Source organism: Scyliorhinus torazame, chromosome 18, assembly GCF_047496885.1.
Source record: "Scyliorhinus torazame isolate Kashiwa2021f chromosome 18, sScyTor2.1, whole genome shotgun sequence".
Taxonomy (NCBI): Eukaryota; Metazoa; Chordata; class Chondrichthyes; order Carcharhiniformes; family Scyliorhinidae; genus Scyliorhinus; species Scyliorhinus torazame.
In genome coordinates, this window is record NC_092724.1 from 70,549,313 (window position 1) to 70,576,865 (window position 27,553).

The following is a 27,553-nucleotide window of genomic DNA, read 5'->3' on the forward strand; positions in this document are numbered from 1 at the left end:
TTGCTTTCCAGATGTTTCGTCTGAAGACCATTCTCTCATATGCCTCAGTGCGCGCCCACACAGGCATCGTCTGTGCACTGCAGCTCGATGACAGAGTTTGCAGTGGTTTCCCGCATGTCATGGTTTTTCTTCACCAGATGACTCACCCAACAGTTTCATTCTCTGGTCCTATTAAACTCCGGCCCAGTCTCCTACTCCCTTGTCCTCTTGGGTTAAAGTTTCCAATTAACATATTAAGATCCCTCAGACTCTGCTATAGCTCACTCTTTAAGCAGATGTCCTGTAGGTTAGCTCAAGTCTCCGCTTCAGAATGACGGAGTGTAAGGGCAACACGGTGGCGCAGTGGGTTAGCCCTGCTGCCTCTCGGCACTGAGGTCCCAATTTCGATCCCGGCTCTGGGTCACTGTCCGTGTGGAGTTTGCACATTCTCCAAGTGTTTGCGTGGGTCTCGCCCGCACAACCCAAATATGTGCATGCTGGGTGGATTGGCCACGCTAAATTGCCCCTTAATTGGAAAAAATGAATTGGGTACTCTAAATTTATAAAGAATGACAGAGTGGAGTGCTGTAGCAAGGAAGATGGAGAAGAGCATCTGTTTGGCTGCGGTTTGCACACGTTTTGGTCTGTGATGGTTCCGCTGGTGAGGATCATGCCTTGCATGTCATAATGGAGCAGGCGGAGAATGGCCAGCAATTTCTACGGGCAGCCGAATTTGAGGAGGATGTTCCACAACCCCTCACTGTTGATAAGGCTTTTCCTGGATTTGTCATGCTCTGAAGATCATGTCCACGGTGTCTCTTGATGGGCGGAAGGCTCATTGAGTCTCAGAGAGGAGCTCTTCAGCTACTGGGTGGAGGCGGTTGAGGAGGATTCTCACGATGACCTTTCCCGTGGCAGAGATTAGGGAAATCACTGTACTTTCCACAGTCGGACCGGTCACCTTTCGTGAAGATGGTCACAATTAAGGCGCCTCCGAGATCACCCGGCATGCTCTCTTCCTTCCAGACAAGCGTCATGAAGTTATGGATTCTCGTCAAGTGTGTCTCTCCACTGCATTTTAATGCTTCTGCAGGGATCCATCTGCGCAGAAACCTTGTTGTTTTTCAGCTGTCGGGTGGCTTTTGTGGCCTCACTGTGAGCGAAGGTTGCACTGAGATGGTGGCGGGTAGCGTGTTGCAGGAAATGGTGTCGAGAGTACTTGCGTCAAAGGCGATATCTTGGTTGAGGAGGCCCTCGAGGTGCTGTCTCGAGGGTTGTTGACTGCGTATCTGTCTGTGATGAGCGCCTTTCCATTTTTGCCTTTGCCAGTTTGGGGCCAGAGTGATATAGATGGTAGAGTGGATTAGTTGGTGGTCAGTCCAACAATCGCACGGGCGATACGGACATCTTTGTGGTTCCTTGCTCGGATGATGATTTGGTCCAGTAGGTGCCACTGCTTGGAACAGTTGCCATGAGGCCTTCTGCTTGTCCTTCTGGCGGAAGAGGACCTTTGTGATGACCAGGTCATGTTCTAAACATGTTGTCAGGAGGAGGACTCCGTATTGGTACTCCACTCGCACATCTCCTCTAAAGTTTGCCCCTCACACCTTAAATCCATGTCCCCTAGCAATTAACTCTTCCACCCTGGGAAAAAGCTTCTGACGAATCCACTCTGTCTATGCCACTCATAATTTTGGACACTTCTATCAGGTCGCCCCTCAACCTCTGTCATTCCAGTGAGAACAAACCAAGTTTATCCAACCTCTCCTTATAGCTAATGCCCTCCATACCAGGGAACATTCTGGTAAATCTCTTCTATATCCTTTCCAAAGCCTCCACATCCTTCTGGTAGTGTGGCGACCAGAATGGAACACTATACTCCAAGTGTGGCCTAATTAAGGTTCTATGCAGCTGCAACATTACTTGCCAATTTTTATACTCGATGCCTTGGCTGATGAAGGCAAACATGCCATCTGCCTTCTTGACTACCTTCTCCATTTGCAGTTGCCCCTTTCATTGACCTGTGGACCTGTACACCCAGATCCCTCTGCCTGTCAATACACTTAACGGTTCTGCCATTTACTGTATATTTCCCACCTGTATTAGACCTTCCAAAATGGATTACCTCACATTTGTCCGGATTAAACTCCATTTGCCATCTCTCCGACAAGTCTCCAATCAATCTATATCCCGCTGCATCTTCTGACAGTCCTCATCATTACCCTCAATTCCACCAACTTTTGTATCGTCCACAAACCAGACCAGTTACACTTTCCTCCAAATCATTTATATACACTACAAACAGCAAAGGTCCCAGCACTGATCCCTGTGGAACACCACTGGTCACATCCCTCCAATCAGAAAAGCACCCTTCCATTGCTACTCTCTGCCTTCTATGACCTAGCCAGTTCTGTATCCATCTTGCCAGCTCACCGCTCATCCTGTGTGACTTCACTTTCTGTACCAGTCTGCCATGATGGACCTTGTCAAAGGTCTTACTGAAGTCCATGTAGACAACATCCACTGCCCTACCTTCATCAATCATCTTAGTCATCCTCGAAAAACTCAAATCGATCTAGTTAGTGAGACATGACCTCCTCTTCACAAAACCATGCTGCTTCTTGCTAATATGTCATTTGTTTCCAAATGGGAGTAATTCCTGTCTCGAAGAATCCTCTCCAATAAGTTCCCTACCACTGATGCAAGGCTCACCAGCCTGTAATTTCCTAGATTATCCTTGCTACCCTTCATAGACAAAGGAAAAAATGTAGCTATTCTCCAGTCCTCTGGGACCTCACCTGCAGCCAGTGAGGATACAAAGATTTCTGTCAAGGCCCCAGCAATTTCCTCCCTTGCTTCCCATAGGCCCTGGGGACTTTTTTTTTTCAAGACATCCAACACCTCCTCCTTTTTGATCTCAAATGTGACCCAGACTATCTACACATCCTTCCCCAGTCTCACCATCCCCAAGTCCTTCTCTTTGGTGAATACTGATGCAACGTACTCATTCAGTACCTCGCCCATTTCCTCTGATTCCACGCATTGATTCCTTCCCCTGTCCTTGAGTGGGCCAACCCTTTCCCTGGCTACCCTCTTACTCTTTATATACGTGTAAAAAGTTTTGGAATTTTCCTTAACCCTATTTGCCAATGACTTTTCGTGACCCCTTTTAGCCCTCCTGACTCCTTGCTCAAGTTCCTTCCCACTTTCCTTATATTCCTCATGGGCTTCATCTGTTCCCAGCCTTCTAGCCCTTACAATGCTTCCTTTTGGACTAGGCTCACAATATCCCTCGTTATCCAAGGTTCCCAATCCTATGATCCCTTTCGCCCATGTGCTATATCTAACTCCTTCTTGAAAACATACAATGTTTTGGCCTCAACTGCTTTCTGTGGTCACGAATTCCACAGGCTCACCACTGTCTGGGTGAAGAGATTTCTCATCTCAGTACTAAATGGCTTATCCCGTATCCTCATACTGTGGCCCCTGATTTTTGCCAATCTATATCTAACATTTGTTTAACATGAGCATGTTTAACAATTTGTACTGAGCGCTCGGTTGCTCCACTTGAAACAGGATGATGGCGAGACTGTAACTGCCATTCATTCTCATAAATGTTGCGACTCTTCCCGAACAAACCATTGGACACAATTTCCTCTGGGAACCCATAATCAGCAAACAAACATTTTATATCAGAGTTTTACTCATTATTGCCCGATTCATAAGAAACTCCTCAACCCACTTGGAATGGCTATCTACCAGTGGGTATCCTTCAAATTCTGCAAAATCAACGTGCAGCTTCTGCAACACACTAACTGGCCATTTCCATGATTGCAAAAGGTACCGATTGCAGCTTCTTTATGACTGCTCGACATACAGTACACTGTTTTCAGTGTCTTCTGTCCTTATCTAATCCAGGCCACCAAAGATAGTTGCTTATCAGCCTCTTTGTCAAGCTCATGTTTTAAGTGTTGATCATGAGATTACATTGCAACTACGATCTGTACCCTTCAGAATGACAGTGCTGGCTTCCCACATTAACAACCTTTACCAACAGACAGCTCCTTCCCACGCAGAAAATATGGCCCGATTTTTAAATCCAGCATCTGTATTGGCCATCCATTCGTGACATAGCCATTTAGTCGTAGCAATGTAGGGTCCCTGTGAGTTGTTCTACCAAATATTATTTGCTATGACTGGCAATTCATCCACTTGTGCAAAGAAAAATAATCTTCCCATTGGGCTCTACCTCGGAGGGGGGTGGTAATTTAGACTTCACATCAGCATTATAATGATCTTCTGATTCTCTATATTTAATGTTGTACTGCTGTGATGTGGAGATGCCAGCGTTGGACTGGGGTGAGCACAGTAAGAAGTCTTACAACACCAGGTTAAAGTCCAACAGGTTTGTTTCGAATCACTAACTTTCGGAGCACTGCTCCTTCAGAAGGATTGGATTGGAAACAAACCTGTTGGACTTTAACCTGGTGTAAGACTTCTTAATGTTGTACTGACAAACAAGCCAAAAAGCAAAACCCATCTCTGCATTCGGAATTAAGTGGGTACTGGAGACTTTGGGTTCAAAATAGCAGTCAGTGACTTAAGATCAGTTTTGATTATGAAACTTCTTACTACAAAAATCTCACATCCGAAGTGTAATTTCACTCAGGAAACGGAGGGTGCATGCAGCAAATACAATCGGTCTCTCCTCACCATTATCCAGCACGAGCGATCACACCACCAACTCTGTATGGAGAGGCATCATTTGGACAAGCACTGGACCATCAACAAACTGACTTTTACACAATTGGAATGCCTGGTCCCACTCCCTTGTCCAGCACCACAGAACACGCTTCCTCTAGACTTTGTTCAATGGATATAATAAAGTTGCCAACTTTGGTATTAATTTACTACACTAATTCCCAAAGCCCAAAGCTCAGAGATATTGAGGAATTTCTTATTGCTTGAACCTTACTCTTGGTGGGATGTACCCTGTGACCCAAATACTCTACAGTTTTAAAATATTTCACATTTGTGCTCCTTCGCCTGAACTCCACGATTTTCCAAACATTGGAGCCCCTTATTCAACTGGTTATCATGGGTTGGCCTGTTTGGAACTGCACGTCACCCAAATAGCACAATACTCCCCAAATTCCCTGCAAAATCTAGTTCATCATCCCGTGGAAAATTCCAGGGGCTGAAGTAACACCAAATGGTAGCCCCCAAATTATTTTCTGACTATGGTACTATGACTGTTCTACTAATGTACTCAGTCTCAGTATTTTCTGTTTTTGCTCTACTTTCTCCCGTGGATTATAGAGTACTGGCTGAGGCCTTCAGTAAACATTCCTCTAAACCTGAATGTTGACCTTGTATCAGTTTGCTGGTTTCACTTAGCGATCATGTCCTCTTGCATTGTGAATTTTGCTTCAAAACGAAATAGCTCATTGCAATTGAACTGATTTTAAATGCTGTTATTCAGTTCCTTCCCAACAGTACTGGAATGTAATATACCCGCTAATTTTGCGAAAACGGGGAGATCTGTTCCAAGTTAAATCTTACAAAAGCCTATCTGCAATCTGAGTTAGACAATGTGCCCAAGGTCTATTTGATTATTTATACACGCATGGGCCTATTTCCTAACATGACTGGTTTCTCACACTTACCACAATGATGGGCTATTTCTCAATGCACGTCATAGAAATCGTAGAATACCCATAGTGCAGAAGGAGGCTATTTGGCCCATTGAGTTTGCATCGACCCTCTGAAAGTGAACCCTACCCAGGTCCCCACCCTATCCCCTGCAACTTTGTAACCCCACCTAACCAGCAGATCCATGGACACTAAGGCTAATTTAGCATGTCCAACCCACCTAACCTGCACATCTTTAGACTGTGGGAGGAAACTGGAGCATCCAGAGGAAACCCACGCAGAGAGGGGAGAAAGTGCAAGCTCCACACAGACAGTCACCCAAGGTTGGAATCGAACCCAGCTTCCTGCCGCTGAGGTAGCAGTGCTAACCACTGTGCCGCAATGTGACTAGAACCAACACACTTACGATTTTGGAGATTTGTTCTCCATAACGGTCTGTGATTACTCCAGCTGATGACTAGACCTTTGATGGTTTAATGATTCACTGGTTGGAGTCATAGCTGGCACAAAGGAAGATGGTTGTAGTTGTCAGTCATCTCAGTTCCAGTACATCAATGCAGGAGTTCCCCAGGGGAGTGTCCTAGGCGCAACCATCTTCAGCTGCTTCATCAATGACCTGCCTTCCATCATAAGGTCAGAACTGGGGATGTTCACTGATAACTGCACAATGTTCAGCAGGAGTCGCAACTCAGATACTGTAGTAATCCATGCCCATATGCAGCAATATTCAGGCTTGGGCTGACAAGTGGCAAGTAACATTTGCGCCACACAAGTGTCAGGTAATGACCATCTCCACCAAGAGAGAATCCAAACATCTCCCCATGACATTCAATGGCATTACCATTGCTAAATCCCCCACTAACCATGTCCTAGGAGCTTGCAATTGGTCAGAAACTGAACTGGACCAGTCATTTAAATACAGTGGCTACAAGGGCAGGTCGGAGGCTGGAGGTTTGGGAAGAGCAACTCACATCCTGACTTCAAAAAGCCTGCCCACCACCTACAAAGCACAAGTCAGGAGTGTGATGGAATACCCCCACTTGCTTGGATGAGTGCAGTTCCCAACAACAAAAAGCTCAACACCATCCAGGACAAAGCAGCCCACTTGATTGGCACCCCTTCCACAAGCATCCACTCCCTACACCATCAACATACAGTATCAGCCGTGTGTACCATCTACAAGATGCACTGCAGCAACTCACCAAGGTTCCTTTGACAGCACCATCCAAACCCATGATCTCTACAACCGAGAAGGATAAGGGCAGCATGTACATGGGAACACCACCACCTCTCTAAGTCACACACTATCCTGACTTGGAAATATATCATCGTTCCTTCACGGATGCTGGGTCAAAATCTTGACCCTCATGGCACTGTGGGTGTACCTACACCATACGGACTGCAGCGTTCAAGAAGGCAGCTCACCACCACCTTCTCAAGGGCAATAAATGCTGACCTAGCCAGCGGCGCCCACATCTGCAAAATAATTTTTTTAAAACACTGACTGGTGTCCACGTTGACCATCATGCAATGCTACTTGGACTACGATGCCCTGTGGATTTTCACTGGATCTCCTCATGCTTCGGAGTGCATGAGTTTCAACTGACCCTTTATCGATCTGTTGCTATTGGACAACCTTATGCATTGACTGCCATTTCCTCCAGCCTCTGTTTTCTTGGTTTAGTTTATTCCGATATTCTTGGCAAGATGATCCTTTGTGCAGATGCAGCACTCTGTCTTCTCAAATTGACAATTCTATTTCCAATGTTGGTGTAACCAGACTCTGTATTACTATATGTGGGCGGCATGGTAGCACAGTGGTTAGCACCGTATGCTTCACAACACTAGGCTCTCAGGTTCGATTCCCGGCTTGGGTCACTGTCTGTGCGGAGTCTGCACGTTCTCCCAGTGTGTGCGTGGGTTTCCTCCGGGTGCTCCGGTTTCCTCCCACAAGTCCCAAAAGACGTGCTGTTAGGTAATTTGGACATTCTGAATTCTCCCTCTGTGTACCCGAAGAGGCGCCGGAATGTGGCGACTAGGAGCTTTTCACAGTAACTTCATTGCAGTGTTAATGTAAGCCTACTTGTGACAATAAAGATTATGAATTATTGCTACAATAACCGCAATCGTTGAGACGTTTGGCTGACTCAACTGCAGCTTATTTACTTCAGCAGACGGCTGATGGTTGTTAACTTATCGAGTCACAATCAGCTATGTCCATGGACAATGTTGTTTGGCAAGCTATGTTGAACTTTGGCAATGTCAGCAGCTTATTGCAAATGCTTTCACTTTTAAAACCGCACACCGGAAGGTTCCACCGGCGGGTGACGCACCTTCTCCTTCTCCACTATTGCAGATCCTTGGGGGGGGGGGGGGGGGGGAGAAGAGAGAAAGAGTGTTCGGGCAGGTGGTTAGTGCTCTACATTTTCATTGAGTTTTGTGGGGGAAAAGTGATGCATTATTTCCCTCCTAACTGGGAGCCTTTGCCTACTGTCCGAGGAGCCCCTTCGTGTGGCAATGGCACATCCTGGGTGACTAGGCCACAGAGGGAGTCCAAAATGAGCCATTTGAAATGACTAAGCAGAGGAACAAGTTGGCAAACTCATCCCAGAACCCCCACTATTTTCCAGCTGCTAATACGATAATCCATCAGGCTCAATGCTGCAAACCATTGTTTAGGAACTTATAAATTTCTCCATTTGATTACATCACAGTCAACCTCAACTCCATTCATCTCCCTATCGAAAGCTCCAATTTCTATTCCTTTTCTCTTTATTCTTTCATGTAGGTGTTTCCAGCAAGCCCTGCATTTGGCTGCCCATCTAATTGTCCTTGAACCCTACTGGCTCGCTCGGCCATTTCAGTCATTGCTGCGGATCTGGAGCCAAATGTAGGGAAGACCAGGTAAGGGCAATAGATTTCCTTCCTTAAGGACATCAATGAACCAGGTGGGTTTTTACGAGGATATCAGTGAATCAGGTGGGTTTTTATGACAATCGATGATAGTTTCATGGTCACTATTACTGAGACTAGCTTTCAATTCCAGACTTTTATTAATTTCATTTAAATTCCACTCATAGAAGCAGAATCACAGAAGAGGGCCTTCAGCCCATCGAGTCTGCACCACGCATGGAAAACACCTGACCTGTCTACCTAATCCCATTTGCCAGCACTTGGCCATAGCCTTGAAAGTTATGATGTGCCACATGCTCATCCAGATACTATTTAAAGGATGTGAGGCAACCCATCTCTTCCAACCTCCCAGGCAGTGCATTCACCACTCTCCAGTGAAATGTTTTTCCTCAAATCCCCTAAACCTCCTGCCCCTGACCATGAACATATGTCCCCTCATAACTGACCTTTCATCGAAGTGGAACAGTTGCTCCCTATCCCATGGTGGGATTTGAACCCATGTCCCCAGAGCATTAGCCTGGGTTTCTGAGTTACTAGGCCAGTGACATTATCATTACATCATTGCCTCACCCAGGGGGGAGATGGTTTCAGATATCCATTACTTTGTGTGTTCAAAACAGCTTCTCGTTTCATTCCTAAACGGTCTGGTTCTAATTTTGAGATTCTGATGCCTTGTTCTGGATTCACTACCAGAGGAGGAAAAGTTTGAACTTGGAAAGACCCCAACTTAGAAAATGAAGAAAACATACAAGAAAGCCTTTTACCAGCTCGACACGAATGAGCGTTATCTGCTGACAGGTAAAGGGTTCAACGTGCGGACGTCTTCATAGGAACAGGAGTGGATCTTTCAGCTTCTCAAATCTATTCCAGCAAGTCTAAAACTATCTCCTCCTTTTTATACACTCAACAACACTTGACAAAAATTATTCACCTCAGGCTTGAAACTTTAATTGATCCCCAGAATCTGTAACCTTTTGGAGGAAGACAATCAAACGCTGCTGAAGCATCCTGGTGGTGTCGGGGCCTAATTGGTGGTTAATGGTTTCCCCCGTGATATCTATTCAGTGCACCAGAAATGAGGCAGTTTACAGGTTTAAGCCTGGCCTGTGACACAGGAACGACAAGAGGTTCATTCGCCCTTGGTTTGGGCGGGAAGCTGGAATCACAGATACCTTCAACTACAGGAATTTATTTTTCCTTTATTCTTTAGTGGGATGTGAGCACCCTTTCCCAAAAGGACATGGGTAAAGCAGATGGGTTTTGACCATCGATGCTAGTTTCAAGGTCACCATTATGGAGACTGGCTTTTCAATTCCACATTAAATTAACTGAGTTTAAGTTCCACCAGCTGCCAAAGTGGGACTTGAACCCACAACCCCAGATCATTCGTCTGGGCCTCTGGGTTTGCCACCGTTTCTGCTCGGTGATTCTGCGTTGTCACGCGTCCTTCAGGACGCCGAGCAGAAACCTATAGCCAAGTTCCGCACACGAGTGCGGCCTCAACCGGGACCTGGGATTCATGTCTCATTACATTCATCCCCCACCATCTGGCCTGCGAAATCCTACCAACTGTCCTGGCTTGACACAATTCACACCTCTTTAACCTGGGGTTACCCCTATCTCTGGAACTGTAAAGACTTAATCACCTGCTAATGCTCACATTCCAAGCATTGTCTGGCATCTTTGAATCTGTCTATATATATGTTTCTGGAACATGCCTCTTCATTCACCTGAGGAAGGAGCAGCGCTCCGAAAGCTAGTGTTATCGAAACAAACTTGTTGGACTTTAACCTGGTGTTGTAAGACTTCTTACTGTACTCTAGACATAGATAGTCATAGAATTTACAGTGCAGAAGGTGGCCATTCAGCCCATTGAGTCTGCACCGGCCCTTGGAAAGAGCACCCTACCTAAGCCCTTACCTGCACCCTATCCCCACATCGCCACCCTATCCCCATAACCCCACCTAACCTTTTTTGGACACTAAGGGAAATTTAGCATGGCCAATCCACCTAAGCTGCACATCTTTGGACTGTGGGAGGAAACCGGAGCACCCGGAGGAAACCCATGTATCGTTAAGAGTTACACTCAGTGACTTGATAAAAGGTGCTAAGTGGGTGAACTGGTGTTAAAAAGAACAAGGGGAGGTGACAGAAAACGTCCGGTTAGCAATCATGACACCATCCAGCAGAGGAGGTGGAAACCTTCACTGGCTCTCGCACATCTCCCCCAAAATGGAGGAACAAACCATGCCCATTACAGGAGAGAGACCCTGGCCAGAACTGAGTGATGACGAGAAGCACCAGCAAGAACCAGATTAATTCTGGACCCCAGAGTGAAGCCGAGTGCAGCCCATTAATCTACCAGCCGCGAAATTCCAGGCAGGACGGACACCTGGCTTTGGTTAAACCCAGATGTTGGAATCGCTCTAGAGTTCTCTTGAACTGTACCCCAACCAGCAATCTTCTATTCCCCACTGGATTCACCTACTTGGAAAATTTCCACAGGTCAGACACAGAGAACAGGATCTCATCATCTCGGGGGCAAATACCACACAAAGACTGTGGACAGTCAGATTCAATCCCATAAAACTGCCAGGGAGTGGGAGTGTCAGTAGCTAGGAACTGAAACTTGTAGCGGTAACTGAAAACATTGACTTCCCCTTTCCCAACCTGGAGTTGAAGGAAATTTATGATCATCCAGTATGAAAACTCAGGGAGACAGTCTGACAATTCAGCAAAAGTGCAGGAGTTGAGAGAGGGGTAGATCTGAGAGTTGTCATACATGTGGAATCTGACATGTTTCTGGCAGGATATCTGGGCCACAATTAATTGACGTTTGAAAAAATGTGAGTTAATAGATGAAAGCTGTTAAGGATGTGTTAAAGTCAAATTGTGCTGGGCTAACTTGATTTGAGTTCTTTGATTAACCAAGATGGTTGACGAGGGCAGCATAGAAAATTTGGCACAGAAGTCGATGATTCAGCCCATAGTGTTTATGCTGGTTGCCACAAAAGCTATTCAGGGAGGGTCCCAGAAGACTGGAAAACGGCAAATGTAACACCCCGGGGAGGAAGGCAGAAGACGGGTAATTATCGGCTGGTTAGCCTGACTTCGGTTGTTGGTAAGATTTTAAGAGTCCATATTTAAGGATGATATTGTGGAGTACTTGGAAGTGCATGATAAAATACGGCTGAATCAGCACGCATTTGTCAAGGGGCTGACAAATCTGTTAGAATTCTTTGAGGAGGTAACGAGGAAGTTAGACAAAGGCGAGCCAGTGGATGTGATCTATTTGGATTCCCAGAAGGCCTTTGGCAAGGTGCCGGCCAGGAGGCTGCTAAATAAGTTAAGAGTCCATGGTGTTAGGGGAAGGTACTGGCATAGATAGAGGATTGGTTGACTGGCAGAAGGGGGAGAGAGTGGGGATAAAAGGGTCTTTTTCAGGTGACTAGTGATGTTCTGCAGAGGTCAGGGTTGGGACCACGACTATTCACAATATACATTAATGATCTGGAAGAAGGAACGGAGTTACTAAGTTTGCAGATAACACAAAGGTATGTAGAGGGACAGGTAGTGTTGAGGAAGCAGGGAGGCTATAGAAGGACTTAGACAGGCTAGGAGAGTGGGCAAAGAAGTGGCAGATGGAATACAATGTGGAAAAGTGGGAGGTCATGCACTTTGATAGGAAGAATAGAGGCATAGATTACTTTCTAAATGGGAAAAGGCTTCGGAAATCAGAAGCACAAAGGGGCTTAGAAGTCCTAGTTCAGGATTCTCAAGGTTAACATGCAGGTTCAGTCGGCAGTTAGGAAGGCTAATTCAATTTCAAAAGGGCTAGAATACAAGAGCAGAGATGTATTGTTGAGGTTGTACAAGGGTCTGGTCAGACCTCAGTTTGGAATATTATGAGCAGTTTTGGGCCCCGTATCTAAAGAAGGATGTGTTGGCCTTGGAAAGGGTCAGAGGAGGTTCACAAGAATGATCCTGGAAATGAAAGATTTGTCAGATGAAGAACAGTTGAGGACTTTGGGTCTGTACTCGATGGAGTTTAGAAGGATGAGGGCGGATCTCATTGAAACTTACAAAATACTGAGAGGCCTAGATAGAGTAGATGGGAGAAGATGTTTCCACTAGGACAGACTAGAACACAAGAGCACAGAGTCAGACTGAAGGGACCATTCTTTAAAACAGAGATGAGGAGGAATTTATTCAGCCAGAGGGTGGTGAATCTGTGGGACACTTTGCTGTAGAAGGCTGTAGAGGCTAAGTCACTGAGTGTCTTTAAGACACAGATAGATAGGTAGGTTCTTTATTAATAAAGAGATCAGGGGTTACAGGGAGAAGGAAGGAGAATGGGGATGAGAAAAATATCAGCCATGATTGAATGGCAGAGCAGACATGATGGGCCGAATGGCCTAATTCTGCTCCTATACATTATGGTCTTTCAGGCAACGTTCCAGGCACCGACCATCCTCTGGCTGAAATTAATTCTCAACTCCCTTCTACCAATTACTTTAAATTTATGCTTCCTGATTAGGTCCTTCCTATCCACTCAATCTGGGGCCCTCAATTTAATTGTGTGGTTGTTGCGGTGTCGATGAATTTTCAAATGACTTTTGATGAAGGACCACAAAATTGATGTGTTAAATTTGATCAAATGAGAAATCTCCTGGAATTTCCCATTGAATCCACCCCACGCTGCCGGGAAACCTGGGCAGTGGGGCCCAACGTGGATCCACCAGCATGAACAAGGAAGATTTCGCCCTATAACAAAAACCCTTCTGATTATGTGGGCGAATATGTGAAATGAATTAATAGCAGCCAGCAAACCGCAATGGTCTGAAGGTTATAGCCGTTCCCAGTGTCAGATGCGAATAGCAGAGAGAATCCTTAAACCAGCATCAATTCAAATAAAGGCAGCTTTAGGCTCGGGATTAGGGTGTTGGTCTTAGTCCATTGGGTTGCACTCTTGCCGGAGTCAAGGGTTTGTAAATTCCAAGTCCCACTCCAAAAACGTGAGTGCCTAATCCAGGCTGCAACCGCAGTGAAATACTGAGAGGGTGCTGCACTGTCAGAGGTGCAATATTTTGCGTTAGATGTGCCCCCCCTCAGCTGGATGTAGAATATTCCATATTACTATTCTAAGAGGAGCAGGGGCATTTCCCTGGTGTTAAAAAGAACAAAGAAAAGTACAGTACAAGAACAGGCCCTTCGGCCCTCCAAGTCTGTGCCGACCATGCTGCCAGTCTAACCTAAACCTTCTACACTTCCAGGGTCGGCATCCCTCTATTCCCATCCTATTCATGTATGTGTCAAAATGCCCCTTAAACATCACTATCGTACCTGCTTCCACCACCTCCTCCGGCAGCGAGTTCCAGGCACTCACTACCCTCTGCTTAAAAAACTTCCCTCGTACAGCTTTAAATTTTGCCCCTCACATCTTAAACCTACGTCCCCTAGTAATTAATTCTTCCACCCTGGGAAAAAGCTTCTGACTATCCACTCTGTCCATGTCCCTCATAATTCTGTAGACTTCTATCAGGTCGCCCCTTCCCCTGTTCCAGTGAGAACAAACCAACTTCTCCAGATAGTTAATGCCCTCCATACCAGGCAACATTTTGATAAGCCTCTTCTGTACCCTCTCCAAAGCCTCCACATCGTTCTGGTAGTGTGGCGACCAGAAACAAACACTATATTCCAAGTGAGGCCTAACAAAGGTTCTGTACAGCTGCAGCATGACTTGCCAATTTTTATAATCAATGCCCCTGCCTATGAAAACAAGCATACCGTATGACTTCTTGACTACCTTCTCCACCTGCATTGCTACTTTGTGACCTGTGGACCTGTACACCTAGATCCCTCTGCCTGTCAATAGAATACTGCCTTTGGTTTGGTGCACTGCATCTTAGGATGGGTAAATGGGCCTTGGAGAAGGTGCAGTGTAGATTTGGCAGATTCCCTCTCCCTCTATTTCCCCCTCCCCACTAACACAAACACAAAGATAACTGGAATTCAATCTCCAAAATGCTGTGGATGCCGGGGTGAACTGAAGCTTTCGAGGCAGAGATGGATAGATCTTTGTTAGCTAGGAGGTTAATAGAGAAGGGGATGAGAAATTATGGAGCTAAAGTGAATAAAAAGGAAGAACCAAAGACCAGCCAGGAACTAACCGATTGGTGTTGTAGGCCATTCCTAATGCAAAAACAGGCTCATTCAACACTGCTGTGATCTTACGGTGTGAAAATATTCCCCTCCATGACAAGGCATTAAAATTATTTTGAAGTCACAAAAGGAGTTATACAAATGCAATTTTTCTTCCGTAAATTCAATCAGAGCACCAATTTTCATCCCAAGATTAAAAATGTACAGTGCGGTGTGTATTTGAGTCTCTCTCATCTCCACGATACATTGAGCTGTCATTAGCTCAGCTCATTCATCACATTCTTACATCTGGGGTTACAAAGGTTGTGGGTTTAAAGGTCAATTCCGAGCCCTGGCATAATCTGAAATTTAAACATGATGTAGAGGGAGTGCAGTGACATACAGTCATGGTTGAAGTGTTAAACCGTACATTCTTCCCTTCATGTATTCTCGACTCGTTGAATATTTGGAATATTTTCTGTTATTGCAGATGGAAGTACTATCTTGTGGGAAGCTGTCTTTTAACTCAATCTCATTCCCGCCTGTCCATTTTGGTGATGTCAGTGAAGATCTCAGCATTATTTAAAGTGTAGAGACTGATCAATGTCGGCATGATGGCACAGTGGTTAGCACTGCTGCCTCACAGCACCAGGGTCCTGGGTCCAATTCCGGCCTCGGGTGACCGTCTCCCTGTGTCTGCGTGGGTTTCCTCCGGGTGCTCCGGTTTCCTCCCACAGTCCAAAAATGTTCCGATTTGGCGGATTGGCCATGATCAATTGCCCTTTGGTGTCCAAATATTAGATGGAGTTACGGGGATAGGGCAGGAGATCGGGGCTAGTTAGGGTTCTCTTTGAGGGTCGGTGCAGACTTGATGGTCCGAATGGCCTCCTTCTGCACTGTAGGAATTCTATGATTTTGTACAATATCCTTTCCTCAAACAATATTGTTGCAAATATAAATGCAATAATCTGTTTATTGCCGTTTGTGATGTTTTGCTAAGCACAGAAATATACTGTATTGCTGACTAAATTTCAAAGTAATTCAATATCATAGATTAGATCGTAGATTCCCACCAGTGCAGGAGGCCATTTGACCCGTCAAGTCTGCACCATTCGTTTGAAAGAGCACCCCACCCAGGCCCACTCCCCCACAACCCTGAAACCCCACCTAACCATTGGACACTTAAGGGGCAATTGATCTCGGCCAATCCACCGAACCTGCATGTCCATGGACTGTGGGATGAAACCGGTGCACCCAGAGGAAACCCACACAGACACGGGGAGAAAGTGCAAACTCCAGAGTTACCCGAGGCTGGAATTGAACCCGGGTCCCTGTGCTAACCACTCTGCCACTGCATCACTCCATAGCTGAACCTTTTCTTGTTGGAGATGGTTATTTGGAGATGCTAGTCCCGAATACATGCTACTTAGCCCAAGTCCGAATGTTAAACCTGTCTGTAAATTTAAGCTGGGATGAGCGAGGCCTAGGCCAGCCCACAGACCACTGCTCTAATTGAGGCTCTAAGTGGAAAATTGGTAACAATTTCAGGGCCGTTTCCCTCGAGGTTGTTGAGCGGAGTTCAGAGGCCTGCTCAGGTCTTGGGTGAGAGAAAAGAGAAAAGGGGTGGCTGGGGCCTCCTTCAAATGGCCTTTTTTGACCCACATTGGGCACCCCCTCCCAATGTCTGTCTGCCTCCCCCATCAAGACCCCCAACTCCCTTGTGCCGCAGCCCATCGTGCCGTGAGACCACCTGCTCTATTACGTGGCATAGATGCAGAGAGAATATTTCCTCTTGTGGGGGAAATCTAGAAACAGAGGACAAATAAGGGACTCCGTCGCAGGTGAGGAATTTCTCCTCTCAAAAGTCTGTGGAATTCACCCCCCATCCCCCCTGACAGCAATGGGGGTTGGGTCTTTGAACATATTAAAGGCCGAGTCAGTAAGATTGTTGATCGACAAGGGATTCAAGGGTGGGGGGTGGCAGCAGGAGATGAAGCGAAGACCACAATCAGATCAGCCGCGACCTTACTTGAATGACGAGGCAGTCGCGAGGGACAGAATGGCCTACTCCTGTTATTCCTAGTATCTGCTTGGATGCAAATGGAAATTCTCTCCGTGGCTCATTCTCATCTCCGAGTCAGGAGATTGGGGGCTCAAGGTTGTGCAGTCCTGAGGATGTGCTCCCTGTTGAACTAAACATTAAACGCCACCTGCCCTCTGAATGTAAAGATCCCAGAACCTTATTTCGAAGATGACCTGGAAGAATCCTCCTTTGAACATAGAACATACAGTGCAGAAGGAGGCCATTCGGCCCACCAAGTCTGCACCGACCCACTTAAGCCCTCACTCCCACCCTATCCCCGTAACCCAATAACACCTCCTGACTTTTTTTTGGACACTAAGGGCAATTTAGCATTGCCAATCCACCTAACCTGCACGCCTTTGGACTGTGGGAGGAAACCAGAGCACCCGGAGGAAACCCACGCAGACACGGGGAGAACATGCAGACTCCGCACAGTGCTATCCACTTGTGTTATCATGATCCTGGTTAATAGTCATCCCTCAATCAATAATTAAAAAGAGACAATCGCTTCATTATCGCACTGCTGCTGGAAACTTGCTGGGGGAAATATAACCCATGGTATAAATTCAAATCTTTAGTTTTGGGTGAAAAATAAATTATTTTGACTTCTGAGATGTGCTGATGGTGCTTTCTTCAATCAGGAGAATGAATTAGCTTTCTGCTCTTTATAAATGGCAGACGAGAGGAGTCAGTTATAATGCAGACAGCCTCAGAGTGATCAATTTGTGAGTCCATAGTATTTTCATCATTCAGTTACCCCATTGGGTGTTGACGCATCGAATTTAATACTTCCGACAAGAAGAAAGCAAAATATACCAGGAAGAGAAATATAAACAGAGGAAACAGACAGCAAGAGAGTCCCAGCTTTATTTTCACAGAAGGAAGTTGAACAGCAAGGGTAACAGAGAAGGAGGACCTGAGGCAATTAGCCAAATAATTACAAATTAACAGGAACTCGCCAAAGAAAATTAAGATGTAAAAAGAGCTCCGAGGCTAAACTGACTGGAGGAGGGGGAGGGGGGGGCGGGGCTGGAGAAAAATTAAAAAGGTCATTCACAAAGAAGTCATGTCATTGAGGGCATGGTCTAACTCCTCGCTGATGGCTTTATACTTCAGCTTCTGGGCATAGAGTTCATCTGGAGGTTGAAGGGCAGAGGGCAGCCAGCCAGGTTTCAAAAGAAGTGACCGAGTGATTATGATGAAAAGAGATCATGGGATGATGGGGTGAACATGGATGTTTGGTGGAAAAAAAAATCAATGAAGAGGGCGAGGTGAAATGGGGTGAACACAGATGTTTGGTGGAAAAAAAAAAATCAAAGTAAAGGGCGAGGTGAAATGAAGGAAACAAACAAACAAAAAAAAAAAAGGAGAAATTATTGGAGGAAAATCAAAGCAAAACCAAGACAAGACATTTCAGGAATAGCTTTTGATGTCGGATTTAGAAAAAAATTAACAAAATAACCATGTAGGTTTGGTGCTTGGATAATGTTCCCAAGGCAAACTCAAACCTATACAAGATATGGTGGCAAACGATCATCCTGTTTTTGTCAAGGTTGTCTTCATTTTAAAAACAAGCAACATGTCAGCAAAGTATCTCAATAGGTTCAGATATTCACAAGTTCAAGCAAAGAAAGTCTATCAGCCCATTTGGTCTCATCCTTCCAAAATACCAAACAGTAGTGGAGAGCACGAGTGTTGCCAAAGAGACATGCTGTCAAAGCTTTTCACCCTGTACTCATCAGGACAGATTCACAAGTAAACCAAATCTCAAAGAGAGCAACTACATGAGAAAAGTAACTTCATATGAAGCCTACTTGTGACAATAAGCGATTTTCATTGGGCAGCACGGTAGCATTGTGGATAGCACAATTGCTTCACAGCTCCAGGGTCCCAGGTTCGATTCCGGCTTGGGTCACTGACTGTGCGGAGTCTGCACATCCTCCCAGTGTGTGCGTGGGTTTCCTCCGGGTGCTCCGGTTTCCTCCCACAGTCCAAAGATGTGCAGGTTAGGTGGATTGGCCATGATAAATTGCCTTTAGTGTCCAAAATTGCCCTTAGTGTTGGGTGGGGTTACTGGGTTATGGGGATAGGGTGGAGGTGTTGACCTTGGGTAGGGTGCTCTTTCCAAGAGCCGGTGCAGACTCGATGGGCTGAATGGCCTCCTGCACTGTAAATTCTATGAAAAGGGTATTGATTGGTTGGCAAATTGAGTCTTGGTTGGCAAATTGAGTAGTCAAAATATTGCCGTACGAATGCCCCAGGGAACTGAAGCTTTTGGTAAATTTTTATATAGTCACAATGCCTGGACATGTTCCTTGCCTGCGGAGGTAGCCCCCCCCGCTCCCCTTTCAAATGTGGATGCCTGTAGCTTTGAGCAAGTAAAAGTGAGCCACATTGACAGCAATGTAATTCTTAGCACATTCGGGATTGTTCACCAATCTGCACCTTTCCTTGTGCAGTATAAACTGCTGCTCCCTTTGAAATTTGGTTGCATCTGCCCTGATGCGTGCAAGACAGAAAGCTTCAACAGCATCTCTTTTTTTCAAAATGACCATTCCTATTACATTGCAGCCTTCATCCCATTTCTAAAATAGTCAGTCCCAAGGCCTTTATTTCACCTAATAGTCCTCCAAATTAATCACGCCTTCAACACTCTATCCAGCCGACCCGATATATTGGTCTCAACTTCTCCATTCTCCCTCCCAAATGTCACTGAAGACCATCAAGGAATCTTTCAATGGCACTGGAACAAAGAAACAAAAGTACAGCACAGGAACAGGCCCTTCGGCCCTCCAAGACTGCGCCGACCATGCTGCCCGTCTAAACTAAAATCTTCTACACTTCCGGGGTCCGTATCCCTCTATTCCCATCCTGTTCATGTATTTGTCAAGATGCCCCTTAAACGTCACTATCGTCCCTGCTTCCACCACCTCCTCCGGCAGCGAGTTCCAGGCACCCTGTGTAAAAAAACTTGCCTCATACATCTCCTCTAAACCTTGCCCCTCGCACCTTAAACCTATGCCCCCTAGTAATTGACCCCTCTACCCTGGGAAAAAGTCTCTGACTATCCACTCTGTCTATGCCCCTCAGAATTTTGTAGACCTCTATCAGGTCGCCCCTCACCTCCGTCGTTGCAGTGACAACAAACCAAGTTTATTCAACTGCTCCTCATAGCTAATGCCCTCCATACCAGGCAACATCCTGGTAAATCTCTTCTGCACCCTCTCTAAAGCCTCCACATCCTTCTGGTAGTGTGGCGACCAGAATTGAACACAATACTCCAAGTGTGGCCTAACTAAGGTTCTATACAGCTGCAACATGACTTGCCAATTCGTATACTCAATGCCCCGGCCAATGAAGGCAAGCATTCCATATGCCTTCTTGACTACCTTCTCTGCCTGTGTTGCCCCTTTCAGTGACCTGTGGACCTGTACACCTAGATCTCTCTGACTGTCAATACTTTTGAGGGTTCTACCATTCACTGTAGATTCCCTACCTGCATTAGACCTTCCAAAATGCATTACCTCACATTTGTCCGGATTAAACTCCATCTGCCATCTCACGGCCCACGTCTCCAAACGATCTAAACCCTGCTGTATCCTCAGACAGTCCTCATCGCTGTCCGCAATTCCACCAACCTTTGTGTCATCTGCAAACTTACTAATCAGACCAGTTACATTTTCCTCCAAATCATTTATATATACGACGAACACCAAAGGTCCCAGCACTGATCCCTGCGGAACACCACTAGTCACAGCCCGCCCATCAGAAAAACACCCTTCCATTGCTACTCCCTGCCTTCTATGACCTAGCCAGTTCTGTATCCATTTTGCCAGCTCACCCCTGATCCCGTGTGACTTCACCTTTTGTACTAGTCTGCCATGAGGGACCTTGTCAAGGGCCTTACTGAATTCCATATAGACAACATCCACTGCCCTACCTGCATCAATCATCTTTGTGACCTCTTCGAAAAACTCTCAAGTTAGTGAGACACGACCTCCCCTTCACAAAACCATGCTGCCTCTCGCTAATACGTCCATGTCTCGAAGAATTCTCTCCAGTAATTTCCCTACCACTGACGTAAGGCTCACCGGCCTGTAGTTCCCTGGATTATCCTTACTACCCTTCTTAAACAAAGGAACAGCATTGGCTGTTCTCCAGTCCTCCGGGACATCACCTGAAGACAGTGAGGATCCATAGATTTCTGGTCAAGGCCTCAGCAATTTCCTCTCTAGCCTCCTTCAGTATTCTGGGGTAGATCCCATCAGGCCCTGGGGACTTACATCTACCTTAATATTTTTCAAGACGCCCAACACCTCGCCTTTTTGGATCTCAATGTGACCCAGACTATCTACACACCCTTCTCCAGACTCAACATCCACCAATTCCTTCTCTTTGGCGAATACTGATGGCAAGTATTCATTTAGTACCTCACCCATTTCCTCTGGCTCCACAGATAGATTCCCTTCATAAAGAAGAGTAAGATAGATTATGAGAGTAAACTTGCTCAAGAATATAAAAACAGACAGTAAAAGTTTCTACAAATATATAAAACAAAAAAGGGTGGCTTAGCTAAATATTGGCCCTTTAGAGGATGAGAAGGGAGATTTAATAATGGGAGATGAGGAAATGGCAGAGGAACTGAACAGGTTTTTTGGGTCGGTTTTCACAGTGGAAGACACAAATAACATGCCAGTGACTGATGGAAATGAGGCTATGACAGGTGAGGACCTTGAGATGATTGTTATCACTAAGGAAGTAGTGACGGGCAAGCTAATGGGGCTAAAGGTAGACAAGTCTCCTGGCCCTGATGGAATGCACCCCAGAGTGCTAAAAGGGATGGCTGGGGAAATTGCAAATCCACTAGTGATAATTTACCAAAATTCACTAGACTCTGGGGTGGTCCTGGCGGATTGGAAATGAGCAAACGTGACACCACTAATTAAGATAGAGGTAGGCAGAAAGTGGATAATTATAGGCCAGTTAGCTTAACTTCTGTAGTAGGGAAGATGCTGGAATCTATCATCAAGGAAGAAATAGCGAGGCATCCCATTGGGCAGACGCAGCATGGGTTCATAAAGGGCAGGTCGTGCCTAACTAATTTAGTGGAATTTTTTGAGGGCATTACCAGTGCGGTAGATAACGGGGAGCCAATGGATGTGGTATATCTGGATTTCCAGAAAGCTTTTGACAAGGTGCCACACAAAAGATTGCTGCATAAGATAAAGATGCATGGCATTAAGGTAAAGTAGTAGCATGGATAGAGGATTGGTTAATTAATAGAAAGCAAAGAGTGGGGATTAATGGGTGCTTCTCTGGTTGGCAATCAGTCACTAGTGGTGTCCCTCAGGGTTCAGTGTTGGGCCCACAATTGTTCACAATTTACATCGATGATTTGGAGTTGGGGACCAAGTGCAATGTGTCCAAGTTTGCAGACGACACTAAGATGAGTGGTAAAGCAGAAAGTGCAAAGGATACCGGAAGTCTGCAGAGGGATTTGGATAGGTTAAGTGAATGGGCTAGGGTCTGGCAGATGGAATACAAATGTTGACAAATGTGAGGTTATCCATTTTGGTAGGCATAATAGCAAAATGGATTATTTAAATGATAAAATATTAAAACATGCCGCTGTGCAGAGAGACCTGGGTGTGCTAGTGCATGAGTCACAAAAGGTTGGTTTACAGGTGCAACAGGTAATTAAGAAGGCAAATGGAATTTTGTCTTTCATTGCTAGAGGGATGGAGTTTAAGAGGTAATACTGCAATTGTATAAGGTGTTATTGAGGCCACACCTGGAGTATTGTGTTCAGTTTTGGTCTTCTTAGCTGACAAAGGACGTTCTGGCGCTGGAGGGTGTGCAGAGGAGATTCACTAGGTTAATCCCAGAGCTGAAGGGGTTCGATTACGAGGAGAGGTTGAGTAGACTAGGACTGTACTCGTTGGATCTTATAGAAACTTATAAAATTATGAAGGGAATAGATAGGATAGATGCAGTCAGGTTGTTTCCACTGGCAGGTGAAAGCAGAACTAGGGGGCATTGCCTCAAAATAAGGGGAAGTAGATTTAGGACTGAGCTTCTTCACTCAAAGGGTTGTGAATCTATGGAATTCCTTGCCCAGTGAAGCAGTTGAGGCTCCTTCATTAAATGTTTTTAAGATAAAGATAGATCGTTTTTTGAAGAATAAAGGTATTAAGGGTTATGGTGTTCGGGCTGGAAAGTGGAGCTGAATCCAAAAAAGATCAGCCATGATCTCATTGAATGGCGGAGCAGACTCGAGGGGCCAGATGGCCTACTCCTGCTCCTAGTTCTTATGTTATGTTCTATCCTTCAGTGGGCCAACCCTTTCCCTGACTACCCTCTTGCTTTTTACGTACATGTAAAAAGCCTTGCAATTTTCTTTAACCCTATTTGCCAAAGATTTTTCGTGACCCCTTTTAGCCCTCCTGACTCCTTGCTCAAGTTCCTTCCTACTTTCCTTATATTCCACACAGGCTTCATCTGTTCCCAACCTTTTAGCCCTGACAAATGCCTCCTATTTCTTTTTGACGAGGCCTACAATATCTCTCGTTATGCAAGGTTCCTGAAATTTGCCGTATTTATCCTTCTTCCGCACTGGAACATCACTGTCCTGAATTCCTTTCAACTGGCATTTGAAGCCTCCCACATGTCAGATGTTGATTTACCCTCAAACATCCGCCCCCAATCTAGGTTCTTCAGTTCCCGCCTAATATTGTTATAATTAGCTTTCCCCCAATTTAGCATATTCACCCTAGGACCACTCTTATCCTTGTCCACTAGCACTTTAAAACTTACTGAATTGTGGTCACTGTTCCCGAAATGCTCCCCAATACCAGGTCCAGTACAGCCCCTTCCCTAGTTGGACTATCTATATATTGTTTTAAGAAGCCCTCCTGGATGCTCCTTACAAACTCTGCCCTGTCTAAGTCCCTGGCACTAAGTGAGTCCCAGTCAATATTGGGGAAGTTAAAGTCTCCCGTCACAACAACCCTGTTGTTTTTACTCCTTTCCAAAGTCTGTCTACCTATCTGCTCCTCTATCTTCTGCTGGCTGTTGGGATGCCTGTAGTAACCCCACAACATTGTGTCTGCACCCTTCTTATTCCTGATATCTATCCATATAGCCCTTTGACATCCCCCTCTATCCCGCCTGAAACATCTAAATCCTGGAACATTTAGCTGCCAATCCTGTCCTTCCCTCAACCAGGTCTCTGTAATGGCAACAACATCATAGTTCCAAGTACTAATCCAAGCTCTACGTTCATCTGCCTTACCCGTTATGCTTCTTGCATTAAAACATATGCACTTCAGGCCACCAGTCCCGCTGTTTTCAGCAACATCTCCCGTCTGCTCTTCCTCAGATCCATACTGGCCCTATTTCTTAGTTCTCCCTCAATGTTTTCACCTTCTGACCTATTGCTCCGGTACCCACCCACCTGCCATACTAGTTTAAACCCTCCCGTGTGACACTAGCAAACCTCACGGCCAGGATATTTATGCCTCTCCAGTTTAGATGTAACACGTCCTTCTTATACAGGTCACACCTGCCCCGGAAGAGCTCCCAGTGGTCCAGATAACGGAAACCCTCCCTCCTACACCAGCTGTTTAGCCACGTGTTTAGCTGCTCTATCTTCCTATTTCTAGCCCCACTGGCACAGGGAGTAATCCCGAGATTACAACCCTAGAGGTCCTGTCTTTTAACTTTCTGCCTAGCTCCCTGAACTCCTGCTACAGAACCTCATGCCCCTACCTATGTCATCGGTACCAATATGTACAATGACCTCTGCCTGTTTGCCCTCCCTCTTCAGGATGTCCGCTACCTGTTCTGAGACATCCTGGACCCTGGCACCAGGGAGACAGCATACCATCCTGGAGTCTCTTTCACATCCACAGAAGTGCTTATCTGGGCCCGTGACTATAGAGTCCCCTGTGACTATTGCTCTTCTGCGCTTTGACCCTCCCTGCTGAACATCAGAGCCAGCTGTGGTGCCACTGCTCTGGCTGCTGCTGTTTTCCCCTGATAGGCTATTCTCCCCCAACAATATCCAAAGCGGTGTACCTGTTCGAGAGGTGGACATCCACAAGGGATTCCTGCACTGACTGCCTGCCCCTTCTGGTGGTCACCCATCTCTCTGCCTGCACCTTGGGTGTGACCACGTCTCTATAACTCCTATCTATGACGCTTTCCGCCACCTGCATGCTTCTAAGTGCATCCAATTGCTGCTCCACACTGCTCATGACCACTATCGCTTCACACTGCTCATGACTCATGTCCACTGGCCACTTGCATAGGGTCATAATGGCACAGGAGGCCATTCGGTCCTTTGGAGCTGCCATTGGTTACACTTGCTGCAGATGTAGTCGACCGGAACGCTGGAAGCGTCACAGATCTGCCACATCTCACAGTTGGAGCACTGCATCCCACTGAGTGACATTTAAGCACTAATTAATTAATTTAAAATAAACACTTGCATTATTGTTAGATTGAGTTACAATTAACTATGTGGCCCTGACGCTAGATGATTTTTATTGTAAAATTAAATGCTAAATACCGATCACTGCCCTCAGGTTTAGTTACTCCACTATCTCGTTAGTCAATTGGATTATAAGTCAATTCTAAATCAATTTATTATCGCTTCACACTGCCCATGACCCGTGTCCACTGGCCACTTGCATAGGGTCATAATGGCACAGGAGGCCATTCGGTCCTTTGAGTCCTTTCCAGCTCTCTACAATTCACTCAGTCCCATTCCCCAGCTTTTGAAATCCTCCCCCCGGCACACACCACAAGCTCCCTCTCACTAACACTCCATGTCACAGAGAGCCAATGGTTCTCCCTTTGGGCAATGTTGCAGCCCATTTATACGGAGTGCCAGGCAATCAACCACAATGATAGCAGCCACACACCGTCTGTAAAGGACATTGATGTATTTGAGCTTTCCCCTTCGATCGGGGGGAGCGGGAAACGAGAAAGAGAGTGGGCGAGGGGAGAAAGAGAGCGGGCGAGGGGATAAAGAGAGCAGGAGAGAGGAAGAGAAAGAGAGTGCGAGAAATGGCAAGTCATTACACACCAAGAGCCAGAAAGACAAACAAGCACACAAGCAACTGGCTGGTGGAGTTATTGAGTCAATGAGAAATGTTGTACCTTCCAGATCATCAATGGTCTTTTCCAGTTTGGCTACAGTCCTCTCAGCAAACTCCGCACGGGTTTCCGCCTGGCAATCAGAAGCCAGATCAACAGGGTTATTAGAAAAAAAACAATCAAGGGGAAAAGGAAAGATTACAGTCGGAAGGAATAACTGTCGGTATATTTAAACAGCATTGGTTGTAAATAGGGACACCGCTGGGCAAGAATGAATTGTGCAATAAAATCCAGGCTGGATTCAAAAACACACACTCTGCTACATGCCAAGGAGATCGGTGTAATCTATTGAAGACCAGGTAACCGAGGGGTTGACCTATATACTGCCAGGGTTAATATGGAAATTAACAGGCCCAATTTCTTTGTTGGTTTACGTGCTCTTTATATTCCTTTTTAAAAAAAATATATATTTATTGAAGTTTTTTAACACAATTTTTCACCCTTACAAACAATAAACCCCCCCCTCGTAACAAAACAGAAAGAAATCGCACATAGCAAGATATACACATGGTAAAGCGATATGTTACATAGCTTTGTACACTGGCTCTCTCCCGTACATGCCAGTTTCCCAAATCTTTCATGTGTTCTCTTGCTCAAACACCCCCTAGGCAAACCCCCCCCCCCCCACTTCCCCCCTCCCCTCCCCGCCTTGATTGCTGCTGCTGCTGACCGACCTTCCTCTAACGCTCCGCGAGATAGTCTAGGAATGGTTGCCACCGCCTGTAGAACCCCTGCGCAGACCCTCTCAAGGCAAACTTTATCCTCTCCACCTTAATGAACCCAGCCATGTCGTTTATCCAGGCCTCCACGCTGGGGGGCTTCGCCTCCTTCCACATTAGCAAGATCCTTCGCCGGGCTACTAGGGACGCAAAGGCCAGAATGCCGGCCTCTTTCGCCTCCTGCACTCCCGGCTCATCCACTACTCCAAATATTGCTAGCCCCCAGCTTGGCTTGACCCGGACTTTCACCACCTGAGATATTGCTCCCGCCACTCCTCTCCAGAACCCCTCCAGTGCCAGGCATGACCAAAACATATGGACATGGTTCGCCGGACTCCCTGAGCACCTTCCACATCTGTCCTCTATCCCAAAGAACCTACTCAACCTCGCCCCCGTCAAGTGCGCTCTGTGAACCACCTTAAATTGTATCAGGCTGAGCCTGGCACATGAGGAGGAGGAATTAACCCTACCCAGGGTATCAGCCCACAAACCTTCCTCGATCTCCTCCCCCAGCTCCTCCTCCCACTAACCCTTCAGCTCCTCGACTAATGCTTCCCCCTCCTCTTTCATCTCCTTTTTTAAGAGGAGGGGGACACCTTGCCCTCCCCGACCCATACACCCGAGATCACACTGTCTTGGATTTCCTGTGCCGAGAGCAACGGGAACTCCCTCACCTGCCGCCTCACAAACGCCCTCACCTGCATGTATCTAAAAGCATTTCCCGGGGGTATCTCAAACTTCTCCTCTAGTGCCCCTAGGCTCGCAAACGTCCCTTCAATGAACAGGTCCCCCATTCTTCTAATCCCCGCCTGATGCCAGCTCTGGAACCCCCCGTCCATCCTCCCCGGGACAAACCGGTGGTTACCCCTGATCGGGGACCACACCGAGGCTCCCATTGCACCCCTGT

The 27,553-nt window shown here is 46.2% G+C and overlaps 1 protein-coding gene across 4 annotated transcripts in view; it reads right to left on the reverse strand.

Annotated features, from left to right (window-relative positions):
- Positions 1–27,553, reverse strand: part of LOC140395290 (tropomyosin alpha-1 chain) — a 137,968-nt gene that overhangs the window by 12,690 nt on the left and 97,725 nt on the right. For 2 of the 4 annotated variants that reach the window (XM_072482869.1, XM_072482871.1), the window contains 2 exons: positions 25,931–26,000; positions 17,618–17,904 (listed from right to left, as the gene is read on the reverse strand). In XM_072482869.1, coding sequence (XP_072338970.1) covers positions 17,822–17,904; positions 25,931–26,000 — 153 coding nt within the window. In that variant the 3' untranslated portion in view covers positions 17,618–17,821. Of the gene's footprint in view, positions 1–17,617; positions 17,905–25,930; positions 26,001–27,553 lie in introns of those variants that run through there. The other 2 variants (XM_072482868.1, XM_072482870.1) reach the window with 1 other exon arrangement.